The sequence below is a fragment of the Ailuropoda melanoleuca genome, chromosome 3, assembly GCF_002007445.2.
Source record: "Ailuropoda melanoleuca isolate Jingjing chromosome 3, ASM200744v2, whole genome shotgun sequence".
Taxonomy (NCBI): domain Eukaryota; kingdom Metazoa; phylum Chordata; class Mammalia; order Carnivora; family Ursidae; genus Ailuropoda; species Ailuropoda melanoleuca.
Window position 1 is genome coordinate 118,651,768 of NC_048220.1, and position 18,043 is coordinate 118,669,810.

The 18,043-nt window shown below is 36.6% G+C and overlaps 1 protein-coding gene across 15 annotated transcripts in view; it reads left to right on the forward strand.

Annotated features, from left to right (window-relative positions):
- The window catches only part of CPLANE1 (ciliogenesis and planar polarity effector 1), a 140,686-nt gene that overhangs the window by 39,859 nt on the left and 82,784 nt on the right, over positions 1-18,043 (forward strand). For all 15 annotated transcript variants that reach the window (XR_004624326.1, XR_004624325.1, XR_004624323.1 and 12 more), the window contains 9 exons: positions 476-615; positions 4,541-4,758; positions 6,637-6,801; positions 10,286-10,424; positions 11,113-11,222; positions 11,376-11,534; positions 11,654-11,762; positions 12,136-12,433; positions 14,639-15,542. Coding sequence is in view for 9 of the 15 variants with exons in the window: in XM_034657000.1 (XP_034512891.1) it covers positions 476-615; positions 4,541-4,758; positions 6,637-6,801; positions 10,286-10,424; positions 11,113-11,222; positions 11,376-11,534; positions 11,654-11,762; positions 12,136-12,433; positions 14,639-15,542 (2,242 nt within the window). In the remaining 6 variants the exon portion in view is untranslated. The remainder of the gene's footprint in view (positions 1-475; positions 616-4,540; positions 4,759-6,636; positions 6,802-10,285; positions 10,425-11,112; positions 11,223-11,375; positions 11,535-11,653; positions 11,763-12,135; positions 12,434-14,638; positions 15,543-18,043) is intronic.

Sequence of the window (18,043 nt, forward strand, 5' to 3'; positions counted from 1 at the left end):
ACATTATTATGATTTAGATTGTGTGGTAAGAAAAGTGCCAGTGGTGCAGTGGAGAGAGAGCAGTAGTACAGGAAATACTTTATGTGGGAGATACCATTTGAGATGGGCACTGAAGGGAAGGCAGGATCTTGACAAATGGAGTAGCTATAGGGAGGGAGAACATTCCAAACATGAGCAAAGGCATATGGCAAGAGACAAGTTTGGTGTAGTTTGGATAGAATTGACTGTAGGGTAGCAATGGAAAATAACGATGGGAAGATGTATTAGTATCATAATCATGGAGAGCCTTAAAAATCTCCTCAGTGCAATATTTCTTCAATTATTTCTTTTTTTCTCCAAATTATTTTTAAAATAGAGGATGAATAAAGAAAGTGAATTTCACTATTTCTTAAAATCTCATGTTTAGTTCTTAGTGTGTTAATGTTTCCTTTTTTCAAAAATTGGATTCATTTCTCTTACCTTGATGTGATTTCAGGTTCAACAAAAACAGTCTGAATTTACCAATAAATTTGACTCCAGCATGGATTTTCCAGGAAAAATTGCAGTGTTTTTTAGGTCGGCCAGCCTCTTTTGAAGCAAAAAATGAAATGGGCTCAAAATACAAACAATTCACAGGTGTGTTACCTACATATAGTCTGACAATGTATCAGCTTAATTAACATAAACCTTATGATATTTTAAAAAGCTTGTTAATATCCACAAATATATTAAACTTTGAAGTAAGTTTATCAAAGATAAAAGTTTGCTATTTATTCTTAATCATGGGAGTATCCAGAACTTACACCAGCTCAAAAAACAATAGTCAGTAACTGAATGATACTCTGGTTTTCTGTACATATCTTTTTACTAGTTGTATTTTGCTACATTTGGATTATTTTCTTTTGTAGTCATAGTCGTAGAGTTTCATAGAATCACACACACAAGAGAGTATTTAAAAGTATTTAGTTCAACTCTTGCTGGGTGCATAAATCACAGAGTTGGTTTTCTTCATTTGAAAATTTCGGAGTGGTATTACAAAATTAAAAATAATGTAATATCACATATATCTCATAGATTTACCCAGGGGCCCTATACAATTTGTCTGTTTTATAGATGGATAAATTTAGATGAAAAGTAATGAAGCCAGGTATTTAAAGTTGTATATTTAATGACTACTGTGGGACCCTTTGGTTTTATTAGTGCATGTCTCCATTAAGCAGTGAGGCTTCTAACTCTAGATTCTTAGAATTTACTAATTATAACTTCTCTTTCCAGAAAGAACTCATAATACTTGGAAATCTGACTAAAAACTTTTCTTTGATAATTTGTCAGTAGTTTTAAATTTTTATTTATTAATTTTTAAAGATTTCAATTATTGAGAGAGAGCGAGAGAGCAAGAGAGCAGCAGGAGAGAGAGGAAGCAGGCTCGCTGCTGAGCAGGGACCCCAACACGGGGCTCGATCTCAGGACCCTGGGATCATGACCAGAGCTGGAGGCAGACACTCAACCGACCAAGCCACCCAGGCGCCTTTGTCAATATTTTTTTGAATAAATGAAAGGATAATGTAATACATGAAAGTTGGTTTTGAAAAAAGGGACTAAAAAAGTCCCAGTCTGAACTTACAGTTCTGGCAATATGTTGTTTTAAATAACCTGCAAAACTTTCCTACAATAAATACATAGATAAAATATAGAAAAAATTTCCCATGTTAAAATGTATAGATAAAATATGTAGATAAAAATATATAGATAAAATAAACATATAGATGAAATATATAGATAATATTCTAGATAAAATATAAAAATACACATTTTAAGGCTAATATATATAGAAAGTGGGAGAACTTTCTAGGAGTCAGAAACAAAGAGGAAATAGAAACTCAGTGGATTCCACCCCTAGGTATTTACCTATGCATAATAAAAACAGAACCACCCAAAGACCTGTATACAAATGTCCATGGCAACTTTTTTTTTTTTTTAAAGATTTTTTATTTATTCGACAGAGATAGAGACAACCAGTGAGAGAGGGAACACAAGCAGGGGGAGTGGGAGAGGAAGAAGCAGGCTCACAGCAGAGGAGCCTGATGCGGGGCTCGATCCCAGAACGCCGGGACCACGCCCTGAGCTGAAGGCAGACGCTCAACCGCTGTGCCATCCAGGCGCCCCCATGGCAACTTTTTCATAATAGTTGAAAACTTGAAACAGCTCCAATGCTTGTCATCTTGTGAATGTATAAACAAATTTCAGTGTATCTGCAAAATAGAATAATCTGTACTGAGGAGGGTCAAACTACTGATAACATGCAACAACATGGATGAATTGCAGAACCATTGTGAGGAATGAAAGGAGTCAGAAACAAAGATTACATATTGTTTGATTCCATTTATGTGACATTTTGGTAAAAGTAACACTGTAAGGGGGGCACCCAGGTGGCTCAATTGGTTGAGTATCTGACTCTTGGTTTTGGCTCAGGTCATGATCTAATGGGTGGTGGGATCAAGTCCTGCATCAGGTTCAGCGATCAGCATGGAGTCTGCTTGAAGGATTCCCTCCTTCTTCCCCTCCCCCCATTCTTGCTCTTCCTCTCCCTCTCTCTCTCTCTCTCAAATAAATCTTAAAAAAAAAAAAATAACAGTATAAGGACAGGAAACAGATCAGTGGTTTCCAACAGAAAGGTGAAAGAACTTTTTTGGGGGTGATGGCATTATTCTTACACGCTGTATAGATTTGTCAAAACTCATTGAACTATATACCTAAAAAGGATGCATTTTAGTATATGTAAATTATACCTTATAAACTGATTTAAAAACAAACTCTGCAGATGGTTAGTGAAGTGGAAAATGAATTTGAACTCTCTAGTTGTGTAGGACACAACATACGTGTATTAGGAATTCCAATATATCCATACCAAATTGTGGATAGTAGCTATCTCTGGAGAGAGTGAGTGGAATGTGATTGGTACATAAGAAATTTCAGCTGTATCTGAAATGTTTTATTTTTTAAAAATATTAATTAAATATATCAACAATGTTAATATCAGACAAGGATGAAAAGTCAATACATGAGTGTTTTCATATTCTATATCTTAAAGCATGCTTTAGATATTTCATAATATAAAAGTCCACAAATCTCCAGTTCTGTCACCTGCATCTCCTTGCATTTTACCTTCTGGAGCATGTCCACATTTATGCAGATATTTATATAGTTGAAGCTAGATTGTAGGACTGTTTTTTATCTTTTTTTAAAAAAAATTTATTTAAATTCAATTAGCCAACATATAAGTCATTAGTTTTTGATGTAATGTTCAATGATTCATTTTTTTTTTTTTTAAGATTTTATTTATTTATTTGACAGAGATAGAGACAGCCAGCGAGAGAGGGAACACAAGCAGGGGGAGTGGGAGAGGAAGAAGCAGGCTCATAGCAGAGGAGCCTGATGTGGGGCTTGATCCCACAACGCCGGGATCATGCCCTGAGCCGAAGGCAGACGCTTAACCGCTGTGCCACCCAGGCGCCCCTCAATGATTCATTAGTTGCGTATAACACCCAGTGCTCATCCATCATGTGCCCTCCTTAATGCCCATCACCGAGTTACCCATCCCCCCACCCACCTCCCTTTCTGCAACCCTCAGTTTGTTTCAAACTCAACACCCAAAAAACAAATAATCCAGTCAAAAAATAGGCAGAAGACATGAACAGACACTTCTCCAAAGAAGCTATACAAATGAAAAAATGCTCCACATCACTAACCATCAGGGAAATATCAATCAAAACCACAATGAGATATCACCTTACACCAGTCAGAATGGCTAAAATTAACAAGACGGAACAACAAATGTTGACGAGGATGTGGAGAAAGGGGAACCCTCTTACACTGTTGGTGGGAATGTTTTGTATATTTTTGCTTTTTTTTTTTTAGTTGCATGACAGAAGTCATTTTTACTAACTTTAATTTAAAAAATACTGTGGTGGGGGCACCTGGCTGGCTTTGCTGGTTAAGCGCTTGACTCTAGATTTCAGTTCAGGTCATGATCTCAGGGTCATGAGATTGAGCCCTGCATTGGGCTCTGCTCTGGGTGTGGAGCCTGCTTAAGATATTCTCTTTCTTCCTTCCTCCTTCACCGCCCCCTATGCTCAATCTCTCTCAAAAAAAAAAATTAAAATTAAATAAATTAAGTAAGTAAAGTAGCAGAATAGTTATTAAATTTCCGTCTAGGGGCGCCTGGGTGGCTCAGTCGTTAAGCATCTGCGTTTGGCCCAGGGCGTGATCCCAGGGTCCTGGGATTGAGCCCCGCATCGGGCTCCCTGCTCCACTGGGAGCCTGCTTCTTCCTCTCCCACTCCCCCTGCTTGTGTTCCCTCTCTCGCTGGCTGTGTCTCTGTCAAATAAACAAAATCTTTAAAAAAATAAAAATACATTTCTGTCTAGAAGTTGGCTTGTTTTGCATGTCAACCAATATGTTCACTTTTGATGATCAGCTTTTTCAGACAGGAAATTATACTACAAAATAGGATCAGCATAATATAAATTTTAACTGTTTTACCTAATTTTGTATTTGGTAGATCCCATTGAAGAAGAAGATGTAAATCTGCTATTTGGTTCAGTGCAAGAAGTACTGAAAGCAGCAGTTATGGCCGATGCAGATATTCTGTCAGAGACATTTCAGCTTCTGGTAAACTCTGCCAAGGACTTCAGTAGGAGACTGTGGGGCTTGGTGCCGGTCGGCTTGTATCTTCCAGCTCCTCCATTATATTGTCCTCAGCCAGCTATTCTTAGTGAAGTAAGCTTAGTGCTTAATCTTTTAATTAATTTAAAGTTGATTAAAATAATCAACTTGATAATATTTATCAAGTTAAGAATGCAAGCTCTGAAGACAAACTTCCAAATCCTAGCTTTGCTGTTTATTAATTGTATAATCTTAGGCAATGTACTAAACTGTTTAAGTTACCTTACTGGTAAAATGCAGATGATGATTGTACCTGTAAGAGCATTATTGTGACGATTAAATGAGATATCTTGTAAAAGCTTTTACACATAGTAAGCAATCAATAAATGTTAAAATTATTGCAATAATAAAACAAAATCAAGAGAGAGTTCTCTATATCCAGATTTTTTAAAAAAAGACATTTGTTTAGGGTAACAAATAATGAATGTCAGAATTTAGAAGCCATACATTATTTCAGTCTTTTATTCATCTCATTGTCTGCCTCTTTTGAAAGACTTATTTTTTTTTGTTTGATAGGCCATTTTTTTTCTCCTGCAATATTCAATTGATAATTCTGTCATAAATAGCAATACGATGTTCTTCTCAGAAACTTTTACTCTGCTCTCATGACATGACAATTAGTTGGCTTTAAGATTTAAAGTATTAATGCAAATTATTTACTTTTAAATTATTTTAACATCTGATTAATATTTTGAAGTGATTCTGGTATTGTTTCTTTACTACTTACTGTTTTAGTATTAGCAACTTCTCTATAGGTTTTTTCTTTTTTAAGAGGTTTTTTTCCTCCTTATTTGTTATATATAAAGGTTATATTTCGATAGATTAAAATATTTCATTTATTGCTATTTTAAATGTAATATGTTATACATGGAAGGAACATATAGCGCATTGTATTTCTCAGTAATTCGTCTTTTCTGTCACATCTGAGTCTTCAGTATATTGGTTTAGAAATTAGGAATAGAATTTAAGGTATTTTTGGAATATGCTACACTGATAATTAGTTTGAGTGGTTATGATCCTTAGTAGTGATTCATTTTATTATTTTTTATTAAAATAATCCTCAATGGTAGGATTTCTCCTAAATATCACTCTATATCAATTAGAACTCTTTGGGTTGGAAATAATAGAAAACTTGGTCCAAATTGGCTGGCATAATTAAGAAGCCCAGTGATAGGGTAGACTTTTTTTTTTTTTTAAAGATTTTATTTATTTATTTTGACAGAGATAGAGACAGCCAGCGAGAGAGGGAACACAAGCAGGGGGAGTGGGAGAGGAAGAAGCAGGCTCATAGCAGAGGAGCCCGATGTGGGGCTCGATCCCATAACGCCGGGATCACGCCCTGAGCCGAAGGCAGACGCCCAACCGCTGTGCCACCCAGGCGCCCCGATAGGGTAGACTTTTAACTCAGTTCCGTTAGCATAGATTTGAGCTCTTCCTCTCTAGTTTGTTTTCTAAGGTGTTAGCTTCAACTTAAGTCTGGCTTCCTTTGTGGGAGCAGGATGGCCACCAGCAGCTTCTAAGGATACCATGTCCATGTCCAGAGGGAGAGGGAAGGGGAGAAAGAAAAACAGAAGTATTTCTCCCTCAGTATTTCTCTCCATCAGGGTACTGAGATTCAGTGTTGGCTAGGGAGAGTGCAGAGTTCTGTTTGGCAGTCCATTAGCACCATTGGAGTCAGGAGTGGTAGACTTTTACTGTTAGAGGGGAAGACTTGGGTTTAGGGTCAGTTTAGCCCTTTACATTGTTTGAGATGAGAGAAATATTTCCTTGACACTAGATAATAGCTATAGTTGAAACCTCTGAGGCCATCCCCCAAATTTCCCTTATAAATCTCCAGGAACATTTTCGTTTGAGAAACACTATATTTATTTTCACTTTAACCCTTAAAATTTTCATATTACTAGCTACTAAAATCAGTTGTTTTATTTTCAGGAAGATGGTGAAGATCTTCTTTTAAAAGCTGAGAAAGAGAACCGCCAAAAGGTGTCTGGAATCCTTCAACGGGTCCTTTTGCTTTTCCGGGCAGCGCGGTGTTCTTTTCCTGTGGCACAGTGGTACATCTTGCAGTTGAGATGGGCGAGAAAAGTTATGCAGAAGGTCTGAAAATGTCTTAGTCACTTATGTGCTATGTTAAACTATTTAAATGTACTAATATTAATATTTACAGATACTTAGAATCATGACATTTTCCCAAGGAATCCTACCCTAAAATCCATAGATTTCAGGTTTGCTTATAATAAGCAAGGCTGTCATCGCCTTCTACACTGACTTCAGCTGAGCCATAGCTGCATCTTTACCTGGTCTGCAGCCAGACAGGACATCTGCTTGTATGTCCCTTATCCAGCTGCAAGTCCTTTGTAGGCCTGTTGTCTGTCTCTGTGAAGTGTGGAAATAAATATTATTAGCCCCAAATATCTTTAATTTGGCCCTTGATTTTGATTATATTTAAATGTTTTTGTTTTGAAGTAGGCTCTATGCCCAGCGTGGAGCCCCACACGAGGCTTGAACTCATGACCCTCAGATCAAGACCTGAGCTGAGATGAAGAGTCGGAAGCTTAACCGACTGAGACACTCAGGCACCCCAGCCCTTGATTATATTTAAAACAAGAATCTACAACTTTTATTAGTAGGAATGTTCAGAGAGACTTTGAGAAGTTACCAAGTTGTTTTTGAAAATTAGACTTTTTTTTTTTTTAGAAAGAAAGGTTTGTAATATTTGCTTACAGCTACCATAAAAATATAACATGCTATTGTACCCATTCTATATCTTGTCATTCCAAAGTTGTTTTTAAAGCATGTTTACTAAGAAGGGAGAAGAGTTTTCCTGTGTTATTGAAAGATTGGTTTTAATAGTTTCAAGATCTACTGAGCCTGTTTGTTATAGGAAACTTCATTTAAAAATTGTTTAAGTAAACAGTTTTCTACAATAAAGTTGGAAATTAGAATTGCATAGAAGTTTGATCTTACCTACAAATCCTGACAGTAATGTCACTTAACCTAGCTTTAACTAACTTAGCTAGCATTAAGACTGTGTTAAGACTTTAGCGACACAGCTGAAAACATGCCTCCTAGGACTAACAGGCCATAGACAAGAGACTTTGTGTGTGTGGTCATTGCTACTCTGATTGTCCAGTGCCCCGTGTGACTTACAGCTTATCTTTAAGGCTTGTTGTCAATCTCTAGGCAGAAGTGACCCATAAATTCCCTCTAATTCACTATTCCTCAAATTTATCTGATAGTTTTATTGTTAGCCCATGAATTTACTGATCTTGGAAGAGGTACCAAAAATGTGGGGATCCATTCTTACAGAAGTGTATATGATTTATAAGGGATTCCCTGTATTGCTGTATTCTCTACCTCCTTCAAGTAGACTTTATTGGGCATATAGTTTAATTACAAATTTGGTTGTAGTAAATTGATGTTTTCTAATTGGTTGGAATAGTGGAGCACTTGTTGCTGCCAAAATTATAAGGTCTTTATTCACAAAAGCAAAAAATCACATTTCTCATGAAGTTGCATACCATAATATGGACTGGTGCTGCAGGAATCCAAACTCTTGACAGGGAGCAGAGATCGGATTACAAAATAGCTCATGCACATGGCTAAGAAGTTTGTGCTGGTTGTTGGCAGGAGGCTTCCCCTGAGCAAGTGATCCAAAAGACAGCAAGGTGGAAGCTACAATGCCTTTGATTTAATCCCAGAAATCAATGCAAACACTTTGTATTCTGTTAACTAGAAACTAGTTACTTAGTATGATCTACACTCTAGGTGAGGGAAGTTAAGCTCTACCTTTGAAGAGATGAGTTTTAAAGAATTTGTGCACGGATTCTAAAACCACACCATACTATTATACCAAAGTTAACAATAATTCCTTATTAATATCTAGTACCTGGTCCATAATAAAATTGCCCCGATTTTGAAAATGCCTTTTTTATATAGTAGGTTTTTTGGAATCAGGGTCCAACTGAAGTTCACCCATGTTTGGTTATGAGATTATAGGAAGGACTATATTATCAAGTCTGACTCATAAGAATCAACAGACTTACCCAGGATCAAACTTATACTAATGATTTCAAGGATAAAACTAAAAGACACAGGTGAAACATGAAATTGCATATATTGCGTCCAGATTTTTTTTGCTGTGGAAGAATGTTATCTGGCCTCTGTTTAACATCATGACACAAAAGAGTATCAGTTACTGAACATCTCATTTTTATATCTCTTTAATTATGTAGCTCGCGTGACATTTCCACCGAGCCATACTCCATAAATCCATGCATCCTACATTTATGTATAATAACCAGCCTAGCTAGGCTCTGTACATCTAGTAAATATTGTTCATTTGTTTGACAAGAAATCTGTCATTAGCATGCTTACAAGGGGATTTGATGAGATCATGTCTTTATGGAAGTGAATAGAAGAGGGAGAAAGTACATTACAAACCTGCTGCTAATCCTTTTGTTTTCAGGTTTATGTCTCTTAGATTCCTTTTCTTTTATTCTGTAGCAGTTTCCTTTCATTTCTTTTCTTGATTTGTAGAGAAACATGGTGATTTGTTCTGTACCGTATTCTGCATGTGTTTGATAGTTTATCCATTTAGTGTCATTTAACTTATTCCTCTTTCCTTTTATTTCCCCCCTAAACTAGTAATTAATCTATACTCATTGAGGTACAGAGGCTTGATCAAGTTCTTAGAAATGGGCCCTTCATAAATGGTATGGTATGTTCCATCATACCATGTGACACATAGGACTTTTTATCTCACTTTTAGTAATGGTGAGATGGATTCATGAGTTTGGGTTGTGTTTTACCCACTTACATTCTTCATCAGCCCAGCAACTTTTTACCTGATTGAACATTTATTGATGATCCTTGCTGGAGTCATTACTTTATTAGGAGTTGCCAAATGTTGACTTTCTAATTCTGTCACTGAAGTTTTTTAAAAGTTAAATAGGTAGATAGAACTTTTGTCATATTTATTTTTAGGTACTTCACATAGTTTTATTTTGGATGAGAGATACTTAAATATCTTTTTTCTTTATTATGCCTTCGGGGAAAGTCAGGACAAATAGCAGTTAATTCTTTGTATACAGGCAAAACTGAGTAACGAAAAAAATTTGATTGAAACCTTTTCTCTTTTGTGACCTAGCCTAGGGAATTTCTTTTTCTTTTTTTTTTTTTTTTTTTAGATTTTATTTATTCACTTATTTATCAGGGAGAGATTGCACAAGCAAGGGGAGTGGCAGGCGGAGGGCGAAGTAGGCTCCCAGCTGAGCAAGGAGCCCAATGATGCTGGACTTGATCCCAAGACCCCAGGATCATGACCTGAGCTGAAGGCAGAGGCTTAACCAACCGAGCCACCCAGGCATCCCTAGCCTAGTGAATTTCTTGAATTAAATCTGTGAGCTAAGTTTCTGAAAGTACAGCTTATTTCAGAGATATTTTCTTACATAGTATAGGAACCATGCTGTGTTTTCCATTCTGTATGGTTTATCTTACCTGCCTTGTTTGTTCCTTTATAACTTCATTAAAAATAGATTTTTAGATGACTAATAATTAACATATTCTGTCATTCTTTCAGATTCGAATGAAAGGGTCCCTTCCTTCATTGAGTCCTTTCCCTCAGTCATTACTTAATTACTGTAAAGGAGGTGTAGCATTCTTTCGACCTGGAGCAGCTGGAGACCACAAGCTTGATGAAGTTTCCATTAAAGCCATAGGTTTGTCCAAAATGAACTGATTGCTTAGAAATTAGGCCTAAATATCAATAATGATGTAATATAAACAGTTGATTTGGGGAAGTTTCTATACAATGGAATACTATATTGACAATGAAAAGACAGTATGTGTATGTTACCACCGTGGAAAGATGTCCAGGATACATTAAATGAAAAAAAGACCTAGTGTCAACACAGCATACATAGTATGATTATATATATCTTTGTGTACTTTTATTGCTTTTAATTAAAAAATTATTTAACAGTGGAAAGTATGTTTCTAGTATTGAAAAAATTTAAACTTAGTTGCCTATCAGAAGGGATTTTCCAACTAAATTAACTGTACAGTATTAAGTAGAGCCGTGTGTATTGGTTTTGAACATCATCTACAATATACTATGAAGCTTAAAACAAGTAAACTACTAGTAAATAGAGTAAGTTATTTACTCTAAAAACGTTTTCAATATTTTTATGCAACTGCCCATGCAAGAAATATTCTAAAATAACGTGCATAAAAATTCTGAAAGGGTTTTCATGACTTTTATATAAGGTGTTGGCAATGAACATATGCTTCTTTTATAATCAACAAAATAAAGACATATATTCTGGAAAAAAAATGAGCAGTGGTGAAGTTGTGATTATATGAATGTGCATACTCATCCACTTTTTCGTATTTGTGTTTCCGATTTAGGTTGCTTCAGAGAACTTTGTGCTTTGTGTTGGATGCTACATATTCGTGACAAGTTATCCTATAGTTGCAGGCAATATCAGAAAGCAAGAGAAAATGTGGAGGGAAAAAAGGTATTTACCTGCGCAAGAATTAGGGAAATGAGCAAACATTACTTGGGAAATTATTGCTTGATTGAAGATTTTACTGTTTATAACAAACTTTCTTTTGAACTCATCCTGATCTATCCTTTTGAAAAGGAAATGTATTTCTCAATATCCTTTTAGGACCTCGAAGTGGAGTTTGATTCTTGTATGGTTGAGCACTGTCTCAGTGCGGTAGAGTGGGCGTATAGAATGCTGCCCTTCTCTCGGTTTTCTAATATTGAAGAACTTATTCAGGATCTAATTTTGAGCCTTATTGGAGAGCTGCCACCAATCAGAAAGGTAATGTGAGTGTAGGTGAAAACAAACTAAATGAAAATCGGAGACTTTAAAGGATTTTTGTTTTATTTTAATTAAGAATGATGTTGCTCATAAAACTCATTTTTTAAATTTTTCTCAAGGTAGCAGAAATCTTTGTGAAAGCATTTCCCAATCCTGAGGACATAAGGGTTCCTTTACGAGAAAAATATCAGTCTCTTCAGCAGAGACTCAGACACTGTGTTGTGAAAGGTAAGTATTTGTCATTTCTTAGATATCTGATAGATGAGTTATGGAAGATTCTCTTTTTCTTTTGAAAGCATGTAATTTCTAGTGCTTACGTTTTTATGCTTTTCTCCTTTCTTTGAAGGTAGTATGAGAAGGCAGAAATAAGCACTGCTCCATTACTTAAATGGACCTTCTCTAACTTCTGCAATTCTACCTTAAAATGTAGACCACAGCTTTCTAAAAAATACTGAAGAAAGCATGCTCTGTAAGAATGTGGAAATAAATCTTAATCATCAGTTGGGTTCCGTGTTTCAGGGGGGACTGGATTCGGGTCCCTTTTTGTTTTGAGTTGAAACATTTTAATTTACTCTAAGGCCTTTTGCTTTTTCCTTTATAGGTCCCCAAACTGAGGAAATGATGTCTGTTATTATGCATTCTATTCATAAAGTAAGAGTGAAAGCCCTAAAACGTGTGCAGAGAAATATAGGTTCTTTTGAAATGAATATCTGGGAACCAGTTGAAGAAGAAAAACCAGCTGAGGTTCCAGGTTTTGATAGGTTTTCCCTAGGAACTAGTTTGAGCAGGAGCACACTCACCGAACTGGGGAATTCTCTAGTCCACAATGATGCAGATGCAGCAGACACCTCGGAAGCATTGTCAGTTGAAGAAAAAAGTAGGATACATGTCTATCAAAGGTACAGTTGAGATCTCTTAATAGCAAGCATTCACTTCCTTTGGAAGAAAAATATTCAGTATGAACATGAGAGACTATGGACTATGAGAAACAAACTGGGGGCCTCAGAGGGGAGGGGGATGGAGGAATGGGATAGACCGGTGATGGGTAGTAACGAGGGCACGTATTGCATGGTGCACTGGGTGTTGTACGCAACTAATGAATCATCGAACTTTACATCGGAAGCCGGGGCTGTACTGTATGGTGACTAACGTAATATAATAAAAAAAAAAAAAGAAAAATATTCAGTATGTTCATGCAACAGAGGAGCTGATTTTTTTGTCCCTCACTGATTGCTCTGTTAACAATATGAATGATAAGTGCTACTCTCCCTGACTCACAAGGATGTTAGGAGTGTAAAATGAAACTGTACACTTGAAAATTCATTGAAAATATTGAGATATCAAATAATTTTGCTACCTCATCGTATAAAATCAGGTAAGTAGATGAAATTCTTGAGTTCAGTGGGGGGCTTTTAGTTTAGGTTTTTGTTTTTTGTTTTTTAAGATTTTATTTACTTGAGAGAGAGAGAGAGCACGAGCAGGGGCAGAGGGAGAGGGAGATACAGGCTCCCAGCTGAGCAGGGAGCCCCATGTAGGACTCAATCCCAGGACCCTGGAATCATGACCTGAGCCGAAGGCAGGCACTTAACCACCTGAGCCACCCAGACGCCCCATTTTAGTTTTTTTAGTAATCTTTAGATTTACATAATTTAGGATTATTGGGTTAGCTATATTATTTTTAAGGGTTTCCAGGGAAATGAAATTGCACATTCATATCTGAAACTTGTCTTTAAATTGTTGAGAAATTCTTATCATTTAAATTTCTATTACTCTAGCTAAATTTTTTTTCTTTATAATTCCATTATCGGCCATGTAGTTTATTCTTTTCATGACTGAAAGACTATATAATCAACCATAATCTCGTTTAAATGAAATAATTTTATCTACTTCAAACATAAACATCTGCTTGAACCATACCTAATAGTATTATAAATGGTGTGCTTGTTTCACCAAACAATTTTGGTGTTAGCACAGGAATACACTGGAGGCTGCTTATTGTGCCTTCTTAAGAAGAAGAGACATAGAGCCTTCAGTCCAGGTGCCTTAATGCGAATCGAACCCTTTATTTCTTTTATTGAGGGAACTGAGAATCTGTGTTCTTACCTAAGGACTATGTTGAAAGGAAACAGATTTAAAAGTAATTATGATTGGCAGTTAAAGGGTTTGCCTAGCAGGTGTAACAGCAGCAGAATACTTAGAAAAAATTCCCAACTTTTGTGTAGTAGAGTCTTGAGGGCAGTCCTGGTTTTTGCACATTGTACAGGGAAAGCCGAAATGGGCAGACGCAAAAAATAAGAAACCATAAATTAAGATGTATATTGGTGGCTTGTGATTTTTATTGATTTCATATTCCTAAATTCTGACCTATCAGTGGACCTTTTTTTTTTCCAGAAAAAAATTCATGTTTTTTGAAGTGAAAAAAAATTTTTTTTTAAGATTTTATTTATTTATTTGACAGACAGCCAGCGAGAGAGGGAACACAAGCTGGGGGAGTCAGAGAGGAAGAAGCAGGCTCCCAGCAGAGGAGCCTGATGTGGGGCTCGATCCCAGAATGCCGGTATCATGCCCTGAGCTGAAGGCAGACGCTTAACGACTGTGCTACCCAGGCGCCCCTGAAGTAAAATTTCTGTGAACACATTTCAGTCTTTTCATTTTTTAAAAAATATTTTATTTATTTATTTGACAAAGAGAGGGAGAGAGTGAGTGAGCACAGCAGGGGGAGAAGCAGGCAGTGGGAGAAGGAGAAGCAGGCTTCCCCGCTGAGCAAGGAGCCCGATACAGGGCTTGATCTCAGGACTCTGGGATCATGACCTGAGCTGAAAGCAGACCCTTAACCAACTGAGCCACCCAGGTGCCCTCATTTCAGTCTTTTTTAACACAAAGTTCCCCCTTTTGGTATTAATGTGTTATATTTTTTGAATCAGAATGTTCAGGTCTAGTAAACAGTAGAGATCATTTAGTCTAACCCCCTCATTTGAAAGGCATTGAGGCATTAAAAAAAAGATGTATGATTCAATCAGTGGAGAGAATTTTTGTTATCAATTCTTACATCTGTTTTAGTGATTGAATCTTTAATTTTGTCTTTTTCAATTTTGTTTTGCTAGGAATGTCCCAAATCACATGGAATTAACATTGATTGATAAGTCCAATGAAAAAAAGAAGATATGTAATCAGAAAGAAAATCTTGAAAGTAAAGATCATGAAAAGTTATTACAAAATGCACTTCCTGTAATAGGTGTTTGGGAATTTGAACGTGATGATGATGAATATATTAAATTTCTTGATCTCTTCTTGAGTTATGTTCTTGAAAGAGACCTACTTGATTCCAAGGATCCTGGCATTCCATTTCTAACCAGTTTTTCTGGACATCTTAGAGAACACGAACTTAATTCTTTGCTTTTTGATGTACATACAACATTAAAACGACGTCAGGGCAAAACCAAAAGCCAGAATGTGTTTAGAGCTGGCTCCTGCTTTGTTGCTTCTGAGTCATATGAGTCTGAAAAATCAGAAAACCAAGCACTTTCAGCTTCAGTACTGGTTAATCAAGGAATCAGGCCATTTTTAGAGAACCCTTTGAATAAAGTCGATAAAAAGGAAGGGACAAGTGGATTGTTCGGTTTAAAACAAAAGTCAATTTACAGAATACAAGATGACAATTCAGAGAAACCTATAATCCAGAGATTGTCAAAGCATTTTTTTTGGACTCCCAAGTCCAACAAAACTAGAAGATGTTTTTTTAAAGCAATTCAGTGCAATGATATCAACCCTCAAGAAGATCTTCCTCTAGCACTCAATAACACATTTGGCAGTATAAGAAGGCTGCTGGAATGGATGATACGGTGGTCTAGTAAAAGACTGCTCTGTGATCCTGGTCTCACTGAGTTATCCTGTGAGCATAGTCCCGTCATTCGTGTAAAGACCTCTACAGCTGCCATTCTTACATCATTGTGGCTTTTGGAACAACCATATTTTGCTACATGTAAGGCAAAAAATGCCGTTTTTAAGGTAAGTACTTGAATTCTTTATTATATACAAATGAGAATTCTCATTGTAGATTAAAACTGTTTTTATATCTCCATCTATGAAAGAGTCACCAAGTAACAAAGTTAATGACAGTGTTGATTATAATCTACATAATCAAATTTTTTTTCTTCAAGTGATTCCTTTAATTCTCAAAAGTAATTAATTAGGGTAAAAGTGTTTTCATAGAGGCTTTGAGGTTTTGAGGTTTTATGTGTGTTCATAAAAAAGAAAAAGGAGTAGGAAAAAGGAGATAATTTTAAGTGATACTATGAGCGGTATTACATTTTTTCAAGTGTCAGATTGGTTCAGATGAAGGACTAGGCCTCTACACAGTTTTTATTACTGGTGTCTCATCAGATGCATTAGGGGATCATTTTTCTTATAGTCTTGACTAGAATTCAGAGAACCAAACCTAGAAAGGCAGATGAGTATCAGTAGAGAAGTTAGTGCTTATTAGCTATTTTTTCTTTTCTCTACCCAGTGGCAACTAGCAGGCTGCTTTTTTAACCTGTTTGCAAGAACAAATATTTTTACATAAATATCTTTTGATTAAACGGTTGCTGTTGCACTCAAAAAAAACATTGCGGAGATGAACTTTTTGGAAAACCGGTTTAGGTATGGTAAAGTAGTTGGAAATGGACTTTTTTAATATTTGGAGAATACTAATAGTTTCTAATTTTTTTCTGTTTTTTTATCAGCTTTATTGAGTTATAATTGAAAAATTTTGAGATATTTGAGATATTAAAAAATTTGAGATATACAATGTGATGATTTAATTGACATACACATAGTGAAAGAAATCCCCTCATTTAGTTAACACATTCAACACCTCACATATTTTTTTTTTTTTTTTTGGTGAGACATTTAAGTTCTACTCTCTTAGCAAATTTCAGTTCTGTAATGCAGTGTCGTCAGCTATACTTACCATATTACATTAGCTTCTTGGACCTTATTTACTTTATAACTGAAAGTTTGTATAGGCATACCTAGTTTTATTGCACTTTGCTTTATTGTACATTGCAGATACTGCATTTTATACAAATTGAAGACTTATGACAACCCTGCATTGAGCAAATCTGTCTGTACCATATGCTAATAGCATTTGTTTGCCTTGTGTCTCTGTCACATTTTGACAATTCTTGCAATACCTTAAACTTTTTAATTGTCCTTATATTTGTTATGTTGATTTATGACCAGTAATCTTTGATGTTACTATTATAATTCCACCACGAACCATGCCCATATTAGGTGATGAACTTCATCAATGAATGAATGTGTTTTGACTCTACCAGCAACTGGCTCTTCCCCCATCTCACTCCCTCTCCTTGGGCCTCCATATTCCCTGAGACACAACAGTATTGAAATTAGGCCACTTAATAACCCCATAAGGGCCCGTAAATGTTCAAGTGAAAGAATCACATGTCTCTCATTTTAAGTCAAAAGCCAGAAATGATTAAGCTTAATGAAGAAAGCATATTGAAATCTGAGATAGGCCAAAAGCTAGACTTCTTGCAACAAACCATTAGCCAAGTTGTGAATGCAAAGGAAAAGTTCTTGGAGGAAATTAAAAGTGCTAGTCCAGTGAACACATGAATGATTACATGAAACAACCTTATTGCTGATATGGAGAAAGTTTTAGTGGTCTGGATGGAAGATCAGAGCAGCCACAATATTCCCTTAAGCTGAAGCCTAGTCCAGAGCAAGGCCCTGACTCTTCAATTCCATGAAGGCTGAGAGAGGTGAGGAAACTGTAGAAGAAAAATTTGAAGCTAAGCAGGGGTTGGTTCATGAGGTTTAAAGAAAGAAGCCGTCTTCAAAACATAAAAGTGCAAGGTGAAGTAGCAAGTGATACAGAAGCTTCTGCAAGTGCTCCAAAAGATCTAGCTGGAATAATTAATGAAGGTGGTTACACTAAACAACAGATTTTCATTGTAGACAAGATAGCCTTATACTGGAAGAAGATGCCATCTAAGACTTTAATAGCTAGAGAGGAAAAGTCAGTGTCTGGATTCAAAGGACAGGCTGACTGTCCCACAAGTTCCATTGTACTGCTCTGTTCAGTAGCATACAAGCAGAGGCAGCTACTGAGGGCAGTTAACTGGACCCCAGCTTTTTGCTGAGCTTTACCCTAAACTCCAAGCCCCTGTGCGTTTGTGCAACTACCCTTCTTGGATAAACTGGCACCAGCCAGAGCACAGCAAGAGCCTCCCACAGGGGATCAGTGTGGGTCCATGGCCTGCCTGGTCTGTAAAATTTGGAGTTTTGAAACCCAGCTGTCATGCCTGAGATAAAACAGGAACACTGCATTGTCATATAGGCAGATGGCTCAGACACAGGCAGGGTGAAGGTAGGGATCTGACAGAAGCCTGGGACACAGGAGGGGAGATTGTTTGCTTTTCTCTGAGGGCTTTCTGAACAGCGGTGGGCATGAACTCCCCTCCCTGGGGACAAGAGAGCAAGCTGATGTCATTTCCTCCCCCCCC